The sequence below is a fragment of the Oryzias latipes genome, chromosome 23 (assembly GCF_053564925.1).
Source record: "Oryzias latipes strain Hd-rR chromosome 23, Olatipes_Hd-rR_3.1".
In the NCBI taxonomy this organism is placed as follows: Eukaryota; Metazoa; Chordata; class Actinopteri; order Beloniformes; family Adrianichthyidae; genus Oryzias; species Oryzias latipes.
Genome location: NC_136259.1, coordinates 1,153,528 through 1,177,854, shown reverse-complemented (window position 1 = coordinate 1,177,854; position 24,327 = coordinate 1,153,528). Strand labels below are relative to the sequence as shown.

The 24,327-nt window shown below is 43.1% G+C and overlaps 1 protein-coding gene across 1 annotated transcript in view; it reads right to left on the bottom strand.

Moving 5' to 3' along the window:
* slco1d1 (solute carrier organic anion transporter family, member 1D1) overlaps positions 1-24,327 on the bottom strand; it is a 55,055-nt gene that overhangs the window by 4,690 nt on the left and 26,038 nt on the right. The window contains exons 10-11 of the mRNA XM_078941892.1: positions 2,786-2,981; positions 2,527-2,692 (exon numbers count right to left, since the gene is read on the bottom strand). Coding sequence (XP_078798018.1) covers positions 2,527-2,692; positions 2,786-2,981 — 362 coding nt within the window. The remainder of the gene's footprint in view (positions 1-2,526; positions 2,693-2,785; positions 2,982-24,327) is intronic.

Below are 24,327 nucleotides of genomic sequence, written 5' to 3'. Positions count from 1 at the left end.
GATGAACTTCACGGTTTGTGAATGAAAAGGAGAATAGAAGCTGCAGCAATCCTCTGCACCCAAACGTGTCTCTGAGCTCCTTATTTTACATATGAAACCCCGCTTTACTGACACTGAACCTCGGAAAGCTGCCTTTACTGACAATAATCTGATTTTGAGTCGCCAAAGGTTCAGAATCTTTTTGTTTTAAACCTATAATAATCCGGAAATAAAGCTTCACAAAAGGCTCCACATCTTTCATCTTCAAGCGATGCTCAGATAAACGGACATCATTGGTGTTTTCTCCTTTTTAATCTATGACTTTTTTCTCGTAAATTTACGCGATAAAATGTCGTAATTTTACTTTTTTTTTTTTTGGGTGGCCCTAAAACTCCGTCGTAGTTAGACAGCGGATCACTGTTCCAGTGGATCTGAAGTGGAGAAAAGCAGCTTTGCTCTGATACGCACACTTTCCAACAGTAAAATATTTATCCAATTAATAAAAACCAAATCATTCTGGTGCAAAGTTGGGCGGCCGTGGTGCAGCGGTAGGGCGGTCGTCACATGATCGAAAGGTTGCAGGTTCGATTCCCGCCTTGCACGCCCATGAGTCGAAGTGTCCTTGGGCCTTGCCTCTGGGGGTAGGCGGGCGCCTGTGTTTGGCAGCGGAGCCACCACCAGTGTGTGAATGTGTGGGTGAATGGGTCTGTGACTGTAAAGCACTTTGTCCTTGTAGGAAGAAAGGCGCTATATAAGTATACGCCATTTACCATTACCAAAGAAATGCAGCTTTTCCAGAATCAGTTGGAATTAGGTGGATTGTGAAAAAGAAGTTACAATAGACTACGTGCACGATAGAACTTCCGGTTAACTTCCGCGTTTTGAGTGTGAGGCCGACAACTTCCTGTTGGTCGTGTTATTGTTGTGGGGAGTTTTGTTGAGTTGCTAGTTTTGAGTAAATAGGAGCGGTTTTCGGGTAAAAGAGAGGCGTGTGGTGTTTCAACGCGTGACAAAGACATCACAACATTGTTGTGTACCCGTGTGCGAATTTGTCAAAGTACAACAGTACTATAAGCTTAGTTTCATAGCTTTCCAGTAGATGTGTCGGTGAGAGCCGAATGGATGGTGAACACGGCGGGAGGACTTCACCCCAAGCAAGACGAGTCGTGTTTCGTATTTGCAGCAATTGGAAAGAAAATGCGTCATGTAAACACGCCGTTCGGATCAAAATTTCCGATCGAGATAGGTGGGTTATACCGATCGTTGTTCATGTAAACGGTAATTCCGATCGTGTGTCTCTACTGCTCTGGTTTACGTCATGCATAGACGGTGTTTCGCTGAGAGAAAGCTTTGGAGCTCATATGGGACCGACCAGCCGCTCCGCTCTCGCCCCGCTGGCTCTCCCCTCTCTTTCACCCCTCACGATGGAGATGCGGGGGGGGGGATGCCTGCCCACTGACGTCTGGACCCGGCACCCGAGCTCTGCGTTCGGGCTCCGGTACCAGTGGACCGAGTGAACCTCTCTGAGCAGAGCAGCCGGATTTATTAATGTGTTTGAGGGGAGGTTGCTTTGTTATGTGTGAGAATTCGGACTGCGAGCCGACCCGCCGCTCTGGGTTAGCGGCTGCTGGACTCACGAGAACCGAGCAGAGCTGGAGCCGCCAGCTTACAGCGGCTTTGGAGCAGTGTGTGAGCTTTTCAGAGCAGAAATGCCGCTCAGTCCTTAGAAACTGTTCGAAAGATCACATGGAATTGTGTTTCCAGTTGTGCCCCGACAAAATAAAAGCTGATGTTATTCCCAGACATTTACGTGCAGCCAGGATGAAGATTGCAGCGTTTCCCGCATGGTCCTGGATTGTGTGTCCATCAAAAGGCTAATGTTGTTAGTGCGTGTTAGCCTCTCCTAACACTGGGTTCTAAGAACTTCTTCCACAAAAAAAGCACTGACCACATGGATTAAATATAAAATGATGAGCGAACAGGCACTTCATAATATTCATAACATTAATAAAAGCACGTTTGGAAGATCGCCTCGTATATTACCGAGCTGCTGCATATGTGACAGCACAGGTTTGTCTACAGTACAACGGGACACATTTCCTTTCGGTATTTTCGACACTATATATTTTAGACACGATATTTTGCCCATGTGACCACGCACTGGTCGACAATCCTGTAGATGTCGTTCACGTCGATTTTTGGGAGACCTTGAAGACAATGGGTGAAATATGCCATCTTTCGCAATCAAAATCTGCTGTGTCGCTGCTTCAGAAGTCGCAAGCCGGAAATGGTCGGCCTCACACTCAAGGCGGCGGAAGTAGAACTCCTTAGTGACGTGCACGGAGCCTATAGTTTGAAGAGCCTGTGGCATTTCGTGTCACATGTGTCAGCTCAGGCATGAAAGGGTTAATTAGATTTTAAAAAGGTTTTCTTTAATGCACACGTTTCTGTGTGTTTGGATATTTGTCCATTCATGTGGTCATCAAGTTGTTTCATTTCTTTGCTCATGTCGTCCATTCAGGCATCTGTGAGAGTGTGCAGCCTCACCATCGCCCTGCCGGATCCGCTGGAGGTCTGGCAGCCAGCCAGGCATGGCGAGGCGTACGTCATGCCGTTGTAGGCGCAGACCGGGTCCCAGTGCTTCAGCGAGCAGGAGCAGCCCATGTTGCACTGTGATAGTAGAGTCTGTTGGCTGTAGGACACTTGTGGAGCTCTGGTTAGGCACAGACAAACACTCCTAAGTGAACTGGACTAAAAACAGAAACAGACGTTGTCCACAGTCTGCTGGTGTTTATGATCCGCTCACCCTTGATAGGACACAGTCAGACCGGCCACCTCTGCATTGTCACAGTGCAAGAAAATCTGAACAGCAAACAAGCTAAAGGCTCCAAGAGAGGCGCTGATGGACATCCTACTGGCGCCGACGACCCCGAGCTTGAAGCGTTTCATAACGAAACCTCCTGTGATGAAGCCCAGAGCCACAGCTGGTAGATTCATGATGCCTGGAGAGGAAGGGACAGGGACAGAGATCCGTAGAGTTTCAGAACAGATGGTTGAAGAGACGGGTTGTCAGCTAAGATGCATATTTATTTCAGTCAGCTAAAGTGCTTTGGAAAAACATTATAAGAGAATGCAGCTGAAGAACTTAGAAGCTAGAATTTGAGCTTCTAAGGTGGGGTAGTGGTTCAAATCCCAGTTCGTTTTTTTCTGTGTTGAGTTTGTATCTTCTCCTTGTACATGTGTAGCTTTCCCCCATCATTGTCTCCCATGTGTGAATAAGTGTGGTTGTATATCTCTGTGTGGCCCTGCAGCAGTTAACTGCTCAGGGTGTACCCTGCCCTTTGCCAGAAGTGTGTGGGATAGGCTCCAGCAACCCTGAGACCCCCAAAGAAAAGGCAGATGAATGGAATCTGCTATTTTGTGGTTGTTCTGCTTTTTTTCTTTTAAAAAAAGGCTATACCTTTAGAATAACTACAATGACTACCACTCAGGGGTAATAATCTAAAAAAAACACACAGAAAAAGCAAGTTTCAGTTCATATTATGGCTGAATTTTGAGGACAATAAATCAAATGAGGATCATAATTTAGTTGTGTATACAAGTGGGTCCTCTCGCCTTAAGCAAAAGTCTTCAGCAGGTCTGCATCTTCCTACGTCACATTTAACAAAAACCACAAATGATTATTAGACAAAAAAACACAATAAAACCAGAAGCACAAATCACAGCGCTCAAGAGGAACCTTGTACAAAAAACTGTCTTTGGTCCATTAAGTAATTCAAATTTTCTGCATATTATTTTAAAAGAATTGTAAAATACTATATAGATTAAAGTAAAGGATTTAGTTTGTTAGAATTGAACCATCACAGAGGGGGGCTTAAAGACCCAAAAATCATGTGTTTGGTGTTTTCTGATAATGGAGGACATAGATATAGAACATTTAGTTTAAAACGGCATTTATGAGTATTTCTTTATTCAAATTGTTGTGAATCCAGGGTAGAAAAAAACATGCTGTTTGAAAAAATCTAAATTAAAATTAAAGCTACAAGTAGCATTTAGCGGGCCCGAGCACGTGCGACCGCACGGCACGAGCGACCGCCCCGTGAGCAACGCCCTGCTCGAGCCATTCTCGTCGTTTTTTCTTGTCCATTCTGGAGCTCCAAGCTATTGTTAATACGACAGCAGCCTGGGGGGGGGGGGGGGGGGGGGGGGGGCTGTAATCTGTTGCCTTAAGGGACAAAGACTTTTGCATATAGCATGAAAAAAATTCAAGCAATGATGATAATTGCTATCACTGTCCCTAAGGATGAGAACAATAGAACTCATTCAATTTCCACTACAATGTCTAGATGAGTGTCAGCTATGTCTGATAACTTGGCCAATTAGCTGGACCGGGATCTTGCAAAGTGCAGGTGGTTAACGTCCAGTGTAATGAGTCTGTGGACGGCAACAGTACAGCATAGCTTTTGGTTTCCACAAGAGAAGAACTCCTGACACATCTGCCCTAACAGACAACTACAAGAGGAGTTGAAATGTATAACACGGTGAAGGAGTTTTTGTGCAGAAAAAGGTACAATTAGAAAAGCTGGTAGCAGTGACTGCAGATGGGACTCCTGCTATGATCAATAGACAAACAGGTTTCATCACTCACTGTAAAGCTGACCCAGACTTTCCAAAATGTCTGCATTACTGCTGCGTCATTCACCAGCAGGCCTTATGTGCAGAAGTGATTGGCTCTGGACATATAATGACTCTTATTCTGAAAATCGTAAACAACCTCAGCTGCAAAGCAAAACAGCACAGGATTTTTAAGGTGCTATTGGAGGAGATGTCTGTTGAATATGGTGAATATGAACATTGTGAATCTGAACTTGCATTCTTGACTGACATTACTGGAAAACTAAACCACTTGATCTGCGAGCTGCAAGACAATGGCAAAACTATTTTTTTTTTGACCAGCCTGCCTGAGCCAGTGTTTTTCTTGTGGGGATCTTTTCTGCCAGGGCTTGTCAGCTTGGTCAGTGGATGTTGCTGCAGTTGTCTCCCTTGCTGGGACAGCTGGAGTTAAACACAGCAGCTCACGGCTCTGAAGTGGACCCCGTTGCTGTCCCAGTCTGGATGGGCACTGTGGCGATGTTCCAATGGCCAGGCTGGCTCCTGGTATAAAGAGATTCCCAAATACCATTTCCTAACCGCAGAGCCAAGGATGTGTTTACATGTTTAGGTCAAAAATGTGATGGACAGCTTCATGTTGTCTAAACATGCCACCCTGTTATTAATCCAGTTGATATGGTTCTCCATCTGTGTCTAGGTGATAGAAAAGCATTTTTTTTTATATTTCGAGCTCTAAGCAAACAAACAGTTGTCTATATAAAAGAGCTTTTACAATTGTGCACTTTTAGCAGGTCTCTGAGTTCATGTGACCAATGTATGGTGGATTTTCACAGACCTTGTTTAAAACTGAAGGTGAGAGAGACTTAGAGAAATGGCTTCATTGTTCTGGAGTTCTTTGTTTCATCCACAGAAGAGTAGAATTGGTGATTGATTTTGAAAAGCTGCTGAAAAAAGTATCTTTTCAAATTGCAATTTCTAACTTGGGTTTTACATTTTGTGTTCCATTTTTTGTGCTTTATTTGGGAAGCATTTGTTATTTGTTTGGTGTTTTTAAGGTTCTGCAAATATACACATCATTTTTTAGAGACATTTGTTATCAGTTGTGTTTGTTGATTTGTAGTTTAATTTCATTGGATGTATAGATGTCGTGTGGGGGGGAGGCTCGACAGCAGGTAGGACCCAGGCGCAGAGACGGGAGGCAAACGGGTTCAGGGCAAGTGGGTTTATTTAACTAACAAAAAGCGCTGCAGAGTAGGATGACAAAACTAAAAACAAAAACTTACTGTGGCATGGCAAGGGACATGGACGCCAGACAAGAAGACGTGATCAACATGAGCAGAAGTTAATGGACCAGCACAGGAGGAAGGCAGAGACAAGACTTATATACAGACAGGGCAGACAAGACACAGGTGAACACGATTAGGGCAGATGGGGACCAAAGGAAGTAAAACTCAAGAAACATGACAAGACAGGAAACCTTTCAAAATAAAACAGGAAACAGAACCAAACAAGACAGAACAAGAACTAAAGCGGAAAAAAAAGACAACAAACTGAAACCATGACAATAGAAAGGAAAAGAAGTTCAAACATTGATTATAAAAAAGGATATAAGAGATAAAAAAAAAGAAAAAGGAAAAGAAAAAAGATAAAATATTGATTTAATTGCATTTTGAATGAATAAAAAACAATGATTAATAGAATCAGAAATCAGAAAAAGTTTTATTGCCAGGTTCAGTAGAGCGCACTTTACAAAACGAGGAATTTGACTTGGTGTATAGTGCAATTAAGAATAAGTTAAAAATTAAGTTAACAACAACAACACACTATATACAGTAGAGTAAGGTGAATTAAAGTGGGAGCACAGATGGGCTGGGATGGTGGGGCCTGTAAGTGGCACCGACAGTCCTTTGGTGGGCGGGGGGGGGGGGGGGTCACCTGGGGGAGTTGGGGTACTGTTCAGCAGGCTGACTGCAGTGGGGAAGAAGCTGTTCTTGTGGCGCGAGGTCCTGGTCCTGATGGACCGGAGCCTCTTGCCAGAAGGGAGGGGCCGAAAGAGATTATGTCCTGGATGAGAGGGGTTGGCTACAATCCTGGCTGCCCGCCTCCAGGTCCTGGAGATGTGCAGCTCCTGGAGAGACGGGAGGTGGCAGCCGATCACCTTCTCTGCTGAGTGGATGACGCGTTGCAGCTTGGCCTTGTCTCTGGCCGTGGCCGCAGCGAACCAGACTGTGATGGAGGACGTGAGGGTGGATTCGATGATGGCGGTGTAAAAGTCTACCAGCATCTTTTCAGGGAGGTGAAACTTCTTCAGCTGCCTCAGGAAGTACATCCTCTGCTGGACCTTCTTAGTGATGGAGCTGATGTTCTGCTCCCACTTGAGGTCCTGGCTGATGATGGTTCCCAGGAAGCAGAAGGACTCCACAGAGGTCACCGGGGAGTCACAGAGGATGACAGGGGGGAGGGGGGCTGGGGCCTTCCTGAAGTCCACTGTCATCTCCACTGTCTTCAGAGCATTAAGCTCCAGGTTGTTAGCGCTGCACTATGACACCAGCCTGGCTATTTCACTCCTGTAGGCCGACTCATCTCCGTCAGAGATGAGGCCGATGAGTGTGGTGTCGTCAGCAAACTTCAGGAGTTTGACAGACAGGTGACCAGCTGTGCAGCTGTTTGTGTACAGGGAGAGTAACAGGGGTGAAAGGACACAGCCCTGGGGGGATCCGGTGCTTGTGGTCCGAGTATCTGAGACGAGCTTCCCCAGCCTCACATACTGCTGTCTGTCCGTCAGGAAGTCTGTGATCCACCTGCAGGTGGAGTCAGGCACATTCATCTTGGAGAGTTTTTAATACTAAGTCTAGACAGATTTAACACAGGTTTTTGGATGAAAAAGGATTTTTTATAAATCATCTGTTACACTTTTAAGTCTGAAAAAAATATGGAAGGCAGCAAACACAGATCCCTACCGTTTTTAATTTTTTTGTGCTGATATTTGAAAGATAAGTTATGCAAAAAAATAGGTGTTTGCAGTTTTGCCTAAAAAGACGTTTTCGGACCTTTTTGGATCAAATGTTGTCTAAAAGTTCACCTGTAACTTCAATCATTCTGAATTTTTTTAGGAAAACTAAACCACTTCAACTGTGATCTGCAAGGCAATGGTAAAACTATATTTTTTATGGAACAGCCTGCAGTGTTTCTTGTGGGGATCTTTTCTGCCAGGGCTTGCCGGCTTGGTCGGTGGTTGTTGCTGTTACCAATCCAGTTGATATGGTTCTCCATCTGTGTCTAAGTGATATAATCAGAATCAGAATCGTTTATTGTCATTGTACATGGGGATACAATGAAATTGCAGCAGCCTTGGAGTGAAGGAGTTACATAAAATAAAAATAAAAATAGAATAGAAAAAGAAATACTGTATTTACAACTCTTAACAAAAAATGAACAATATGGACAGAAACTGTTAAATATTAAATATTTGTGAATAAAATAGAATGGAATTACATGAGTTGCTGTGAGCACAGCTTAATAAATATCAAGTTATTGCACAGTGACCCGGTTAGACAGTCAGGATATTGCACGCATTGTAGTAAAATTAGAGTGAGGTGTGGTTGGTGGACGTATGTGCATTCCGTATGATAATTGCCTGTGGAAAAAAGCTGTTTCTTAGTCTGTTTGTCCTGGTTCTGATGGACCTGTACCTCCTTCCAGAGGGCAGCAGTTCAAACAGAGGGAAAGCAGAATGGGTGGAGTTAGTGGTGATGCTAGTCACTCTGCTGAGGCAGCGAGACTGGTAAATGTCCTTCAGTGAGGGGAGGGGGCAGCCGATGATCCTCTGCGCTGTCTTTACCACTCTCTGGAGACTCTGCCGTTCTGCTTCAGTGCAGTGGGAAAACCACACTGTGATGCCATAGGACAGAATGCTCTCAATGGTTGAGCGGTAGAACGTTACCAGCAGCTCCTGGCTGACGTCGTTCCTCCTAAGTTTTCTCAGGAAGTGCAGGCGTTGCTGGGCCTTCCTGATGACAGTCATGGTGTTGTTAGACCATGTGAGGTCAGCAGAGATGGTGGTGCCCAGGAGGGTGAAGCTGTGGACCCTCTCCACACAGTTTCCATCGATGTAGAGTGGGGGTGGATCTGTTCTGTTTTTTCTGAAGTCCAGGATGATCTCCTTGGTCTTGGTGGTGTTCAGGATGAGGTTATTAGCCTGACACCACCTTGAGAGTTTCAGGACTTCGTCTCTGTAGGCCGTCTCGTCGTCCCCAGAGATCAGCCCCACCACAGTAGTGTCGTCTGCAAACTTCACCACGGTGTTGCTGGTGTGGGCTGGTCTGCAGTCTGCTGTGTACAGTGTATACAGCAGAGGACTCAGCACACATCCCTGTGTGGAGCCTGTGCTCAGCGTCCGGGTGGAGGAGAGGTGGGGGTCAAGTTTGACTGTCTGTGGTCTGTTTGTCAGGAAGTCCTTGATCCACGAGCAGGTGAGTGGGTGGAGTCCTAGTTCAGACAGTTTGTTGACCAGAATGTCAGGAATGATTGTGTTAAAGGCTGAGCTATAGTCCACAAAGAGCATCCTGGCGTAGGTGTCTCTGTGTTCCAGGTGGCTCAGCGCAGTGTGGAGGGTGATGGAAATGGCATCATCCGTTGATCTGTTTGCTTTGTAAGCAAACTGGTGGGGGACGAAGATTGGAGGGAGGGAGTCTTTGATGTGTCCCAGGAGCAGCTGCTCCAGACACTTTGTGATGACAGCAGTGAGTGCAACTGGGCGGAAGTCCGTGAGGAAGGCTGTGGATGAGGACTTTTTGGGTATCGGGATGATAGTGGATGACTTCAGGCAAGCAGGGATGAAAGCCTGAGCTAGCGACAGGTTGAAGATTTTTGTGAAGACCTGGGAGAGTTGATCGGCGCAGGCCCGCAGAACCTTTCCGGGAACTCCATCAGGTCCCGCCGCTTTCCTGGGGTTTACCCTGCTGAACATCCGTGCCATCCGTGCCACGTCCATAAAGGCATTGTTTTTATATTTAGAGCTCTAAGCAACCAAACAGTTGTCTATATAAAAGAGCTTTTACAATTGTGCACTTTTAGCAGGCTGAAAAAATTATCTTTTTAAAATTGCCATTTCAAATTTGGGTTTTAAATTTTGTGTTCCATTTTTCTGTGCTTGTATTGGAAGGATTTGTTATTATTTTGTTTAAAAGTGCTACATATTGTATATACACATAATTTATTTAGAGAAATTTGCTATACGTTGTGTTTTTTGGTTTTGTAGTTTAATTTCATTGGATTTATATTAAGGAAAAGAAGTTGCAGCATTGATTAAAAAAGGATAAAAGAGACATTTACTGTCTAAGTCTTATGTTACATCTGTAGAACTGTACTGAGAGTTGGGTTTTGTTTTGGAGCACATTCATATGTTTTGTTTGTAAAAAAAAAAGATAAAATATTAGGTTAATTGCATTTTACATGACTAGAAAAGCAATGATTATTCATAAAAATCTATGAAAGACATACAAAACAAATGAAAAAGCAGTCTGCCCTCCCTCTTGTGTCTAAACTCTTGTCACCTCACTTCTGGGTTAGTTAGCATATGAACTGGCAGCTGGTGTGTGTGTGTGGGGGGGGGGGGGGGGGGGTGAAATTTGACTCCAGCAACAGGGATGATTGAGGAGCAGGCTGCAGCATGAGGAAAAGACTTAAGCATGTAAGAGGAAATGACATCCTACAGTTGACCAGTTCATTTTATATCTGTAAAGAATATTCAATAAGCATTTAGACATGTTCAGCTATATGCGTGTGAAACTTGGTGTGGATATTTGAAGCATAAGTAATTTTAAAACACACTTGTTTGGAGTCCAGACGGAAAAAGCACAGGTTTTGGGATGAATCAGGATTTTTTTAAAATCATCTGTTTCACCTGGACTTCTGAAAAAAATATGGAAGGCAGCAAACACAGATCCCTACATTTAAAAAAATAAATGGTGTTGATATATGATGATTAAGTTATGAAAAAAAATAGGTGTTTGTAGTTTTGCCTAAAAAGACGTTTTCGGACCTTTTTGGATGTAATGCTCTCTAAGATGTCACCTGTAACTTCAATCATTCTGAATTTTTTTAGGAAGCAGTAGCACATAAATGCCTATGAAAGTTGAATTCTTGGTGCTGATAACCTAAACAGAATTTATGCTAAAAATCTTTGTTCAGTCCAAAATTTCATTAAAAAAATCAAGTGATGAAGTTTCTCGTAGACCCTATAGTGTTACATATCAAAGCTGGAGGTTATTAAAGGCATCTAATTCTGAAATCTCAGCTTCCTGAGACAAACGGCTGATTTATAATAAATTTCTATTATTTGGGTGCACATAATCGACCACTTCCTGTTACGCAGGCACCGTCAGGTGTACACCCATGAAACTTTACATGATGAGAGAGGACCCTTCTGAGTATCTCCAGTTTTAATTTCATGCACATCGGACAAAGCAAAGAGAAAATACAGGGCAGAATGTGCCCAATGCAATAACTAGGTGGCGCTATAGAGCTCGTCCAAGATTGTCATATCCATGGGTTCAGAATAGAAGCTTCATCATATCCATTGAATTTCAGTGAGATTGGACAAGGAATGTGCACGTGAGAGCAACTTTTGTGTGCATATCGAGATGCCCAACTTTGCCGCTCTGTCACGACCACACCCCCGCATTGAAAGTTATGGTTTTTTGTCAGAGTAAACTTCAATGGCTTTTCAACAGGTGGACGTCATTTTCAGGTGTGTCGGCTCATCCTACTCGGAGTAGTGATGCTCCAAGTAAAACATGTCATTTCCTCTTGCCAGCAGGTGGCGCTACACTTTTTCCAGATTTTTTCACTGCAGATGTGTTCAGAGTCAGACTACAATCATGCACATCAATTTTGGATCAGATTGGATTATGCATGGCTGAGTAATGGCCATTTTTCTTTTCATGGCGTGTTTTCGAAACGACCTCCAATTTTGACGCGCCGCCATGGTCACAAACATCCATAAAAACTTAAAAGCTTTGCAATTTAACATCGGACATGTGTCTAGTTTACAAAACCAAAGTTTGGAGTCATTACTCTCAAATCTCTAGGAGGAGTTCGTTCTAGAGCGAGGCCTGCAAATGACCAAAATACAGCAAAAATGACATATTGTCATCAAAATATCAGACTTCCTGTGCGACTGACAGCTTGGTCCCAAGAGACTTTTTTGTAGGTTTCTATCCGATGAACATGCCCTGTTAAAATCAGGTTTGTACTATAAAGCATATGGAGGTGCTCGCGAAAACAAATTTTGCAGGTGGCGCTATCGAGCCATTTTTGTTTACCTATGCCGTTCTCCTATAAAATATGAAATTTTTCGCGACTCCTGATGTGTATACAAAATTTGGTGAGTTTTGGGGTATGTTAAAGGCCTCAAAAAGGCGACGGAAAAGTCGGAAGAATAATAATAATAATAATAATTAAAGCTACAAGTAGCATTTAGCGGGCCCGAGCACGTGCCACCGCCTGGCACGAGCGACCGCCCCGTGAGCAATGCCCTGCTCGAGCCATTCTCGTCATTTTTTCTTGTCCATTCTGGAGCTCCAAGCTAATGTTAATATGACAGCAGCCTGTGGGGGGGGGGGGGGGGACTATAATCTGTTGCCTTAAAGGACAAAGACTTTTGCATATAGCATGAAAAAAATTCTTAAATCTAAGCCTCGTTTAGACCTGCTCATTTTCTCATCAAGTAGAAGAAGGTTTTTATCAGATTAAGAAACAAGCAATGATGATAATTGCTATCACTGTTCCTAAGAATGAGAACACTAGAACTCATTCAATTTTCACTACAATGTCTACATGAGTGTCAGCTATGTCTGATAACTTGGCCAATTAGCTGGACCGGGATCTTACAAAGTGCAGGTGGTTTAACGTCCAGTGTGATGAGTCTGTGGACGGCAACAGTTCAGCATAGCTTTTTTTTTCCACAAGAGAAGAATTCCTGACACATCTGCCCTAACAGACAACTACAAGAGGAGTTGAAATGTATAACACGGTGAAGGAGTTTTTGTGCAGAAAAAGGTACCATTAGAAAAGCTGGTAGCCATACCTGCAGACGGGACTCCTGCTATGATTGACCGACAAACAGGTTTCATCACTCACTGTAAAGCTGACCCAGACTTTCCAAAATGTCTGCATTACTGCTGCGTCATTCACCAGTAGGCCTTATGTGCAGAAGTGATTGGCTCTGGACATATAATGACTCCTATTGTGAAAATCATAAAAAACCTCAGCTGCAAAGCAAAACAGAACAGGATTTTTAAGGTGCTATTGGTGGAGATATCTGCTGAATATGGTGAATCTGAACTTGTATTCTTGACTGACATTACTGGAAAACTAAACCACTTGATCTGCGAGCTGCAAGACATTGGTAAAACTATATTTTTTTATTGACCAGCCTGCCTGAGCCAGTGTTTTTCTTGTGGGGATCTTTTCTGCCAGGGCTTGCCAGCTTGGTCAGTGGATGTTGCTGCAGTTGTCTCCCTTGCTGGGACAGCTGGAGTTAAACACAGCAGCCTCACGGCTCTGAAGTGGACCCCGTTGCTGTCCCAGTCTGGATGGGCACTGTGGTGATGTTCCAATGTTCAGGCTGGCTCCTGGTATGAAGAGATTCCCAAGTACCATTTCCTAACCGCAGAGCCAAGGATGTGTTTACATGTTTAGGTCAAAAATGTGATGAACAGCTTCATGTTGTCTATTGATGTAAGTTTAAACCTAAACATGTTTCCCTGTTACTAATCCAGTTGATATGGTTCTCCATCTGTGTCTAGGTGATAGAAAAGCATTTTTTTTATATTTAGAGCTCCAAGCAAACAAACAGTTGTCTATATAAGAGCTTTTACAATTGTGGACTTTTAGCAGGTCTCTGAATACATGTGACCAATGTATAATGGATTTTCACAGACTTTGTGTAAAACTGAAGGTGACAGAGACTTTGGAGAAGTGGCTACATTGGTCTGGACTTCTTTGTTTCATCCACAGAAGAGTAAAATATGTGATTGATTTTGAAAAGCTGCTGAAAAATGTATCTTTTTTAAATTGCAATTTCTAATTTGGGTTTTACATTTTGTGTTCCATTTTTTGTGATTGTATTAGAAAGATTTGTTATTTATTTGGTGTTTAAAGGTGGTACATAATGTATATACATAATCTTCTTAGAGACATTTGCTATGTGTTGTGTTTGTTGTCATTGTAGTTTAATTTCTTTGGATGTATTGAAAGGAAATGAAAAGAAGTTGCAGCATTGATTAAAAAAGCATAAAAGAGACATTTACTGTCTGATGTTACATCTGTAGGAGTGTACTGAGACTGGGTTTTGTTTTGGAGCACATTCATATATTTTGTTTGTAAAAAAAAAAAAAAGATAAAATATAAAGTTAATTGTATTTTGGATGAATAAAAAAGCAATGATTAGTGCTAAGGATGTATAAAAGACAAACAAAACAAAGGAAATTGCTGTATTTTAGTGTTGAACTAGGCTTTCTAACTGTTCTACTTTCTGTCTGCCACTCCTGGCTAATTTACATGTGAGCACACGGCCGGGGGGGGGGGGGGGGGGCTAACTCCACTCCTGCAGCAGGGGAGACTGATGAAAAGCTTGAGGATGTAAGATTGAATAAATAAAATCCTAGAGTTGACCAGTTCATTTTATAAATGTAAATATTTTTTATTTTGGTGCTGATAAACTAAACAGATGTTATGATAAAAATATTTGCTTGAGTCAAAATGTCCAAAAATTTGCTTTCAGCACAATAGGGTGATTAAGGTGGTTAAATGTTTCTCGTACGTATAGTGCTGCTTTTCAAACGTGGAGCTTTGTAAGACGCATCTAATTCTGAAATCTCAGCTTCCTGAGACAAACGGCTGATTTCCTATGAAGCTTGATTATATGATCATGCTTCATGATCATTTATGAACATATATAGCTCGTCCAAAATTGTCATATCCATGGGTTCAGAATGGAAGTTTCATCAAATCTATTTAATTTCAGTGAGATCAGACAAGGAATGCGAACGTGAGAGCAACATTTGTGCATGGCGAGATACCCAACTTCGCCGCTCTGTCACGACCACACCCCCGCGTTGAAAGATTTGTTTTTCATCAGAGTAAACTTCAATGGTTTTTCAACAGGTGGACGTCATTTTGAGGTGTGTTTGCTCATCCTACTTGGAGCAGTGATGCTCCAAGTAAAACATGTCATTTCCTGTTGCCAACAGGTGGCGCTACACCTGTTTCGGATTTTTCCACTGCAGATGTGTTCAAAGTCAGACTACAATCATGCACAACAAATTTGGATCAGATTAGATTATTTATGGCTGAGTAATGGCCATTTTTCTTTTCATGGCGTGATTTCGAAACGACCTCAAATTTTGACGCGCCGCCACGGTCACAAACAACCGTAAAAACTTAAAAGCTTCGCAATTTAAGATCGGACATGTGTTTATTTTACAAAACCAAAGTTTGGAGTCATTATTCATAAATCTCTAGGAGGAGTTCGTTCTAGAAGGAGGCCTGCAAATGACCAAAATGAAGCAAAAATGACAAATTGACATCAATATAGCAGACTTCCTGTGCGACTGACAGCTTGGTCCAAAGAGACTTTTTTGTAGGTTTCCATCTGATGAACATGTCCTGTAAATATCAAGCTTGTATGTTAAAGAACATGGCGGGGCTCTCAAAAACAAACATGGTAGGTGGCGCTATTGAGCCGTTTTTTGTTCACCCATGCAAGTGCTGTGTATCTAAGTTGGAGATATGTAAGAGGCCTCTCATTCTGAAATCTCAGCCTCGTGATACAAACGGCTGATTTTTTATGATTTTTTAATTATCTGACTGCAACGCAATCAACCACTTCCTGTTTGGTGGTGGCTTGCGCAGGCACCGTCAGGTGTACACCCATGAAACTTTAGACGATGAGAGAAGACCCTTATGAGTATCTCCTGTTGTAATTTTATGAATGTCGGACAAAGCACAGAGAAAAGATAGGTCAGAATGTGACATAAAATGTATTTGTCAATATTTAGGTGGCGCTATGGAGCTCGTCCAAGATTGTCATATCCATGGTTTCAGAATGGAAGCCTCATCACCTCTATTGAATTTCAGTGAGATTGGACAAGGAATGTGCACGTGAGAGCAACTTTTGTGTGCATGGCGAGACACCCAACTTCGCCGCTCTGTCACGACCACACCCCCGCATTGAAAGTTATGGCTTTTTATCAGAGTAAACATCAATGGCTTTTCAACAGGTGGACATCATTTTGAGGTGTGTCGGCTCATCCTACTTGGAGCAGTGATGCTCCAAGTAAAACATGTCATTTCCTTTTACCAGCAGGTGGCGCTACACCTATTCCAGATTCTTCCACTGCAGATGTGTTCAAAGTCAGACTACAATCATGCATATCAACTTTGGATAATATTGGATTTTGCATGGCTGAGTAATGGCCATTTTTCTTTTCATGGCGTGTTTTCGAAACGACCTCCAATTTTGACGCGCAGCCACGGTCACAAACAACCGTAAAAACTTGAAAGCTTCGCAATTTAACATCGGACATGTGTTTATTTTACAAAATCAAAGTTTGGAGTCATTATTCATAAATCTCTAGGAGGAGTTCGCTCTAGAGTGAGGCCTGCAAATGTCCAAAATGAAGCAAAAATGACATATTGACCTCAATATATCAGACTTCCTGTGCGAGTGACAGGTGGGTCCTTTCAGACTTTTTTGTAGGTCTCCATCTGAAGAACATGCCCTGTAAAAATCAAGCTTGTACGTTAAAGCGTATGCGGGGCGTCGGGACAAAAGTCACTGTAGGTGGCGCTATCAAGCCGTTTTTCTGCGCCCATGCCAATCTCCTATAAAATACGAAATTTTTCGCGACTCCTGATGTGTGTTCCAAATTTGGTGAGTTTTGGGGTATGTTAAAGGCCTCAAAAAGGCGACTCTTCCGGTAGAATAATAATAATAATAATAATAATTAAAGCTACAAGTAGCATTTAGCGGGCCCGAGCACGTGCGACCGCATGGCACGAGCGACCGCCCCGTGAGCAACGCCCTGCTCGAGCCATTCTCGTCGTTCTTTCTTGTCCATTCTGGAGCTCCAAGCTATTGTTAATACGACAGCAGCCGGGGGGGGGGGGGGGGGGGGGGGCTGTAATCTGTTGCCTTAAGGGACAAAGACTTTTGCATATAGCATGAAAAAAATTCAAGCAATGATGATAATTGCTATCACTGTCCCTAAGGATGAGAACAATAGAACTCATTCAATTTCCACTACAATGTCTAGATGAGTGTCAGCTATGTCTGATAACTTGGCCAATTAGCTGGACCGGGATCTTGCAAAGTGAAGGTGGTTAACGTCCAGTGTGATGAGTCTGTGGACGGCAACAGTACAGCATAGCTTTTGGTTTCCACAAGAGAAGAACTCCTGACACATCTGCCCTTACAGACAACTACAAGAGGAGTTGAAATGTATAACACGGTGAAGGAGTTTTTGTGCAGAAAAAGGTACAATTAGAAAAGCTGGTAGCAGTGACTGCAGATGGGACTCCTGCTATGATCAATAGACAAACAGGTTTCATCACTCACTGTAAAGCTGACCCAGACTTTCCAAAATGTCTGCATTACTGCTGCGTCATTCACCAGCAGGCCTTATGTGCAGAAGTGATTGGCTCTGGACATATAATGACTCTTATTCTGAAAATCGTAAACAACCTCAGCTGCAAAGCAAAACAGCACAGGATTTTTAAGGTGCTATTGGAGGAGATGTCTGTTGAATATGGTGAATATGAACATTGTGAATCTGAACTTGCATTCTTGACTGACATTACTGGAAAACTAAACCACTTGATCTGCGAGCTGCAAGACAATGGCAAAACTATTTTTTTTTGACCAGCCTGCCTGAGCCAGTGTTTTTCTTGTGGGGATCTTTTCTGCCAGGGCTTGTCAGCTTGGTCAGTGGATGTTGCTGCAGTTGTCTCCCTTGCTGGGACAGCTGGAGTTAAACACAGCAGCTCACGGCTCTGAAGTGGACCCCGTTGCTGTCCCAGTCTGGATGGGCACTGTGGCGATGTTCCAATGGCCAGGCTGGCTCCTGGTATAAAGAGATTCCCAAATACCATTTCCTAACCGCAGAGCCAAGGATGTGTTTACATGTTTAGGTCAAAAATGTGATGAACAGCTTCATGTTGTCTATTGATGTAAGTTTAAACCTAAACATGTTTCCCTGTTACTAATCCAGTTGATATGGTTCTCCATCTGTGTCTAGGTGATAGAAAAGCATTTTTTTTTATATTTAGAGCTCTAAGCAAACAAACAGTTGTCTATATAAAAGAGCTTTTACAATTGTGCACTTTTAGCAGGTCTCTGAGTTCATGTGACCAATGTATGGTGGATTTTCACAGACCTTGTTTAAAACTGAAGGTGAGAGAGACTTAGAGAAATGGCTTCATTGTTCTGGAGTTCTTTGTTTCATCCACAGAAGAGTAGAATTGGTGATTGATTTTGAAAAGCTGCTGAAAAAAGTATCTTTTTCAAATTGCAATTTCTAACTTGGGTTTTACATTTTGTGTTCCATTTTTTGTGCTTTAATTGGGAAGCATTTGTTATTTGTTTGGTGTTTTTAAGGTTCTGCAAATATACACATCATTTTTTAGAGACATTTGTTATCAGTTGTGTTTGTTGATTTGTAGTTTAATTTCATTGGATGTATAGATGTCGTGTGGGGGGGAGGCTCGAGAGCAGGTAGGACCCAGGCGCAGAGACGGGAGGCAAACGGGTTCAGGGCAAGTGGGTTTATTTAACTAACAAAAAGCGCTGCAGAGCAGGATGACAAAACTAAAAACAAAAACTTACTGTGGCATGGCAAGGGACATGGACGCCAGACAAGAAGACGTGATCAACATGAGCAGAAGTTAATGGACCAGCACAGGAGGAAGGCAGAGACAAGACTTATATACAGACAGGGCAGACAAGACACAGGTGAACACGATTAGGGCAGATGGGGACCAAAGGAAGTAAAACTCAAGAAACATGACAAGACAGGAAACCTTTCAAAATAAAACAGGAAACAGAACCAAACAAGACAGAACAAGAACTAAAGCGAAAAAAAAAGACAACAAACTGAAACCATGACAATAGAAAGGAAAAGAAGTTCAAACATTGATTATAAAAAAGGATATAAGAGATAAAAAAAAAGAAAAAGGAAAAGAAAAAAAATAAAATATTGATTTAATTGCATTTTGAATGAATAAAAAACAATGATTAATAGAATCAGAATCTGAATCAGGAATCAGAAAAAGTTTTATTGCCAGGTTCAGTAGAGCGCACTTTACAAAACGAGGAATTTGACTTGGTGTATAGTGCAATTAAGAATAAGTTAAAAATTAAGTTAACAACAACAACACACTATATACAGTAGAGTAAGGTGAATTAAAGTGGGAGCACAGATGGGCTGGGATGGTGGGGCCTGTAAGTGGCACCGACAGTCCTTTGGTGGGCGGGGGGGGGGAGGGGGGGTCACCTGGGGGAGTTGGGGTTCTGTTCAGCAGGCTGGCTGCAGTGGGGAAGAAGCTGTTCTTGTGGCGCGAGGTCCTGGTACTGATGGACCGGAGCCTCTTGCCAGAAGGGAGGGGCCGAAAGAGATTATGTCCTGGATGAGAGGGGTTGGCTACAATCCTGGCTGCCCGCCTCCAGGTCCTGGAGATGTGCAGCTCCTGGAGAGACGGGAGGTGGCAGCCGATCACCTTCTCTGCTGAGTGGATGACGCGTTGCAGCTTGGCCTTGTCTCTGGCCGTGGCCGCAGCGAACCAGACTGTGATGGAGGACGTGAGGGTGGATTCGATGATGGCGGTGTAAAAGTCTACCAGCATCTTTTCAGGGAGGTGAAACTTCTTCAGCTGCCTCAGGAAGTACATCCTCTGCTGGACCTTCTTAGTGATGGAGCTGATGTTCTGCTCCCACTTGAGGTCCTGGCTGATGATGGTTCCCAGGAAGCAGAAGGACTCCACAGAGGTCACCGGGGAGTCACAGAGGATGACAGGGGGGAGGGGGGCTGGGGCCTTCCTGAAGTCCACTGTCATCTCCACTGTCTTCAGAGCATTAAGCTCCAGGTTGTTAGCGCTGCACTATGACACCAGCCTGGCTATTTCACTCCTGTAGGCCGACTCATCTCCGTCAGAGATGAGGCCGATGAGTGTGGTGTCGTCAGCAAACTTCAGGAGTTTGACAGACAGGTGACCAGCTGTGCAGCTGTTTGTGTACAGGGAGAGTAACAGGGGTGAAAGGACACAGCCCTGGGGGGATCCGGTGCTTGTGGTCCGAGTATCTGAGACGAGCTTCCCCAGCCTCACATACTGCTGTCTGTCCGTCAGGAAGTCTGTGATCCACCTGCAGGTGGAGTCAGGCACATTCATCTTGGAGAGTTTTTAATACTAAAGATGTATGAAAGACATACCGAAAAAATATGTCTTTCAGTGTTTAACTGGCTGTCTTTGGATGCATGCCTGAATAATGGCCATTCTTACTCCTCATCTCTCTGTTCACTGCTTGCTAATTTACATAGCAGGGGTCCCAGCAGGAGGGGGCGGGGTTGTAACACGACTCCTTCAGCAGAGCCAGGCTGAGAGAGGCTTTGACATGTAAGATGTTAGATGTTAGAATGCCAGATGTTAGAATGACCAGTTCATTTTATATCTATGAAAATATTCAGGTAGCTATGGGACATGTTTAGCTATAGGTCTGTGAAAATTGGTGTCGATTGTTGAAACATAAGTTACCATAAAAAAATGTTTGTTTGGAGTCTAGACAGATTTAACACAGGTTTTTGGATGAAAAAGGATTTTTTATAAATCATCTGTTACACTTTTAAGTCTGAAAAAAATATGGAAGGCAGCAAACACAGATCCCTACCGTTTTTAATTTTTTTGTGCTGATATTTGAAAGATAAGTTATGCAAAAAAATAGGTGTTTGCAGTTTTGCCTAAAAAGACGTTTTCGGACCTTTTTGGATGAAATGATGTCTAAAAGTTCACCTGTAACTTCAATCATTCTGAATTTTTTTAGGAAGCAGTAGCAAATAAATGCCTATGAAAGTTGAATTCTTGGTGCTGATAACCTAAACAGAATTTATGCTAAAAATCTTTGTTCAGTCCAAAATTGTATAGGAAAAAAAGAGGTATGAAGTTTCTCATAGACCCTATTGTGTTACATATCAAAGCTGGAGGTTATTAAAGGCATCTAATTCTGAAATCTCAGCTTCCTGAGACAAACGGCTGATTTATAATAAATTTCTATTATTTGGGTGCACATAATCGACCACTTCCTGTTACGCAGGCACCGTCAGGTGTACACCCATGAAACTTCAGATTATGAGAGAAGACCCTTCTGAGTATCTCCAGTTTTAATTTCATGCACATCGGACAAAGCAAAGAGAAAATACAGGGCAGAATGTGCCCCATACAATAACTAGGTGGCGCTATAGAGCTCGTCCAAAGTTGTCATATCCATGGGTTCAGAATGGAAGCTTCATCATATCCATTGAAATTCAGTGAGATTGGACAAGGAATGGGCACATGAGAGCAACATTTGTGTGCATGGCGAGACGCCCAACTTTGCCGCTCTGTCAAGACCACACCCCTGCGTTGAAAGATATGTTTTTTATCAGAGTAAACTTCAATGGTTTTTCAACAGGTGGACGTCATTTTGAGGTGTGTCGGCTCATCCTACTTGGAGCAGTGATGCTCCAAGTAAAACATGTCATTTCCTGTTGTCAGCAGGTGGCGCTACACCTTTTCCGTATTCTTCCACTCCAGATGTGTTCAGAGTCAGACTACAATCATGCATACCAATTTGGGATCAAATTGGATTATGCATGGCTGAGTAATGGCCATTTTTCTTTTCATGGCGTGATTTCGAAACGCCTTCGAATTTTGACGTGCCGCCACGGTCACAAACGACCATAAAAACTTAAAAGCTTCGCAATTTAACATCAGACATGTGTCTAGTTTACAAAACCAAAGTTTGGAGTCATTGTTCACAAATCTCTAGGAGGAGTTCGTTCTAGAACGAGGCCTGCAAATGACCAAAACACAGCAAAAATGACATATTGACATCAATATAGCAGACTTCCTGTGCAACTGACAGCTTGGTCCCAAGAGACTTTTTTGTAGGTTTCCATCTGATGAACATGTCCTGTAAATATCAAGCTTGTATGTTAAAGAACATGGCGGGGCTCGCGAAAACAAACATTGTAGGTGGCGCTATTGAGTCATTTTTGTGCACCCATGCGAGAGCTGTATATCTAAGGTGGAGATATGTAAGAGACATCTCATTCTGAAATCTCAGCCTCGTGATACAAACGGTTGATTTTTTATGAATTTTTAATTATCTGACTGCAACGCAATCAACCACTTCCTGTTTGGCGGTGGCTTGCGCAAGCACCGTCAGGTGTACGCCCATGAAACTTTAAACAATGAGAGAAGACCCTTGTGAGTATCTCCTGTTGTAATTTTATGAACGTCTGACAAAGCACAGAGAAAAGATAGGTCAAAATGTGACAAAAAATGTATTTGTTTATATCTAGGTGGCGCTATGGAGCTCGTCCAAGATTGTCATATCCATGGTTTCAGAATGGAAGCATCATCATCTCCATTGAATTTAAGTGAGATCGGACAAGGAATGTGCACGTGAGAGCAACTTTTGTGTGCATGGCGAGACGCCCAACTTCGCCGCTCTGTCACGACCACACCCCCGCATTGAAAGTTATGGCTTTTTGTCAGAGTAAACTTCAATGGCTTTTTAACAGGTGGATATCATTTTGAGGTGTGTCGGCTCATCCTACTTGGAGCAGTGATGCTCCAAGTCAAACATGTCATTTCCTCTTGCCAGCAGGTGGCGCTACACCTGTTCCGGATTCTTCCACTGCAGATGTGTTCAGAGTCAGACTGCAATCATGCACATAAATTTTGGATCAAATTGGATTATGCATGGCTGAATAATGGCCATTTTTCTTTTCATGGCGTGTTTTCAAAATGACCTCGAATTTTGACGCGCCGCCATGGTCACAAACAACCGTAAAAACTTAAAAGCTTCGCAATTTAACATCGGACATGGGTCTAGTTTACAAAACCAAAGTTTGGAGTCATTATTCATAAATCTCTAGGAGGAGTTCGTTCTAGAACGAGACCTGCAAATGTCCAAAATGCAGCAAAAATGACATATTGACATCAATATAGCAGACTTCCTGTGCAACTGACAGCTTGGTCCCAGGAGACTTTTTTGTAGGTTTCCATCTGATGGACATTCCTTGAAAAAATCAAGCTTGTATGTCAAAGCATGTGGCGGGGCTCGCCAAAACAAATTTTGTAGGTGGCGCTATCGAGCCATTTTTGTGCACCCATGTCAGTCTCCCATAAAATATAAAATTTTTCGCGACTCCTGATGTGTGTGCGAAATTTGGTGAGTTTTGGGGTATGTTAAAGGCCTCAAAAAGGCGACTGTTCCGTCGGAAGAAAAATAATAATAATAATAATCCGAGTAAATACAATAGGGTCCTTGCACTACGTGCTCGGGCCCTAATAATAATAAACATTCGAATTACAATAGGGTCCTTGCACTCCGTGCTCGGGCCCTAATTAAAGCTACAAGTAGCATTTAGCGGGCCCGAGCACGTGCGACCGCACGGCACGAGCGACCGCCCCGTGAGCAACGCCCTGCTCGAGCCATTCTCGTCGTTTTTTCTTGTCCATTCTGGAGCTCCAAGCTATTGTTAATACGACAGCAGCCTGGGGGGGGGGGGGGGGGGGGGCTGTAATCTGTTGCCTTAAGGGACAAAGACTTTTGCATATAGCATGAAAAAAATTCAAGCAATGATGATAATTGCTATCACTGTCCCTAAGGATGAGAACAATAGAACTCATTCAATTTCCACTACAATGTCTAGATGAGTGTCAGCTATGTCTGATAACTTGGCCAATTAGCTGGACCGGGATCTTGCAAAGTGCAGGTGGTTAACGTCCAGTGTGATGAGTCTGTGGACGGCAACAGTACAGCATAGCTTTTGGTTTCCACAAGAGAAGAACTCCTGACACATCTGCCCTAACAGACAACTACAAGAGGAGTCGAAATGTATAACACGGTGAAGGAGTTTTTGTGCAGAAAAAGGTACAATTAGAAAAGCTGGTAGCAGTGACTGCAGATGGGACTCCTGCTATGATCAATAGACAAACAGGTTTCATCACTCACTGTAAAGCTGACCCAGACTTTCCAAAATGTCTGCATTACTGCTGCGTCATTCACCAGCAGGCCTTATGTGCAGAAGTGATTGGCTCTGGACATATAATGACTCTTATTCTGAAAATCGTAAACAACCTCAGCTGCAAAGCAAAACAGCACAGGATTTTTAAGGTGCTATTGGAGGAGATGTCTGTTGAATATGGTGAATATGAACATTGTGAATCTGAACTTGCATTCTTGACTGACATTACTGGAAAACTAAACCACTTGATCTGCGAGCTGCAAGACAATGGCAAAACTATTTTTTTTTGACCAGCCTGCCTGAGCCAGTGTTTTTCTTGTGGGGATCTTTTCTGCCAGGGCTTGTCAGCTTGGTCAGTGGATGTTGCTGCAGTTGTCTACCTTGCTGGGACAGCTGGAGTTAAACACAGCAGCTCACGGCTCTGAAGTGGACCCCGTTGCTGTCCCAG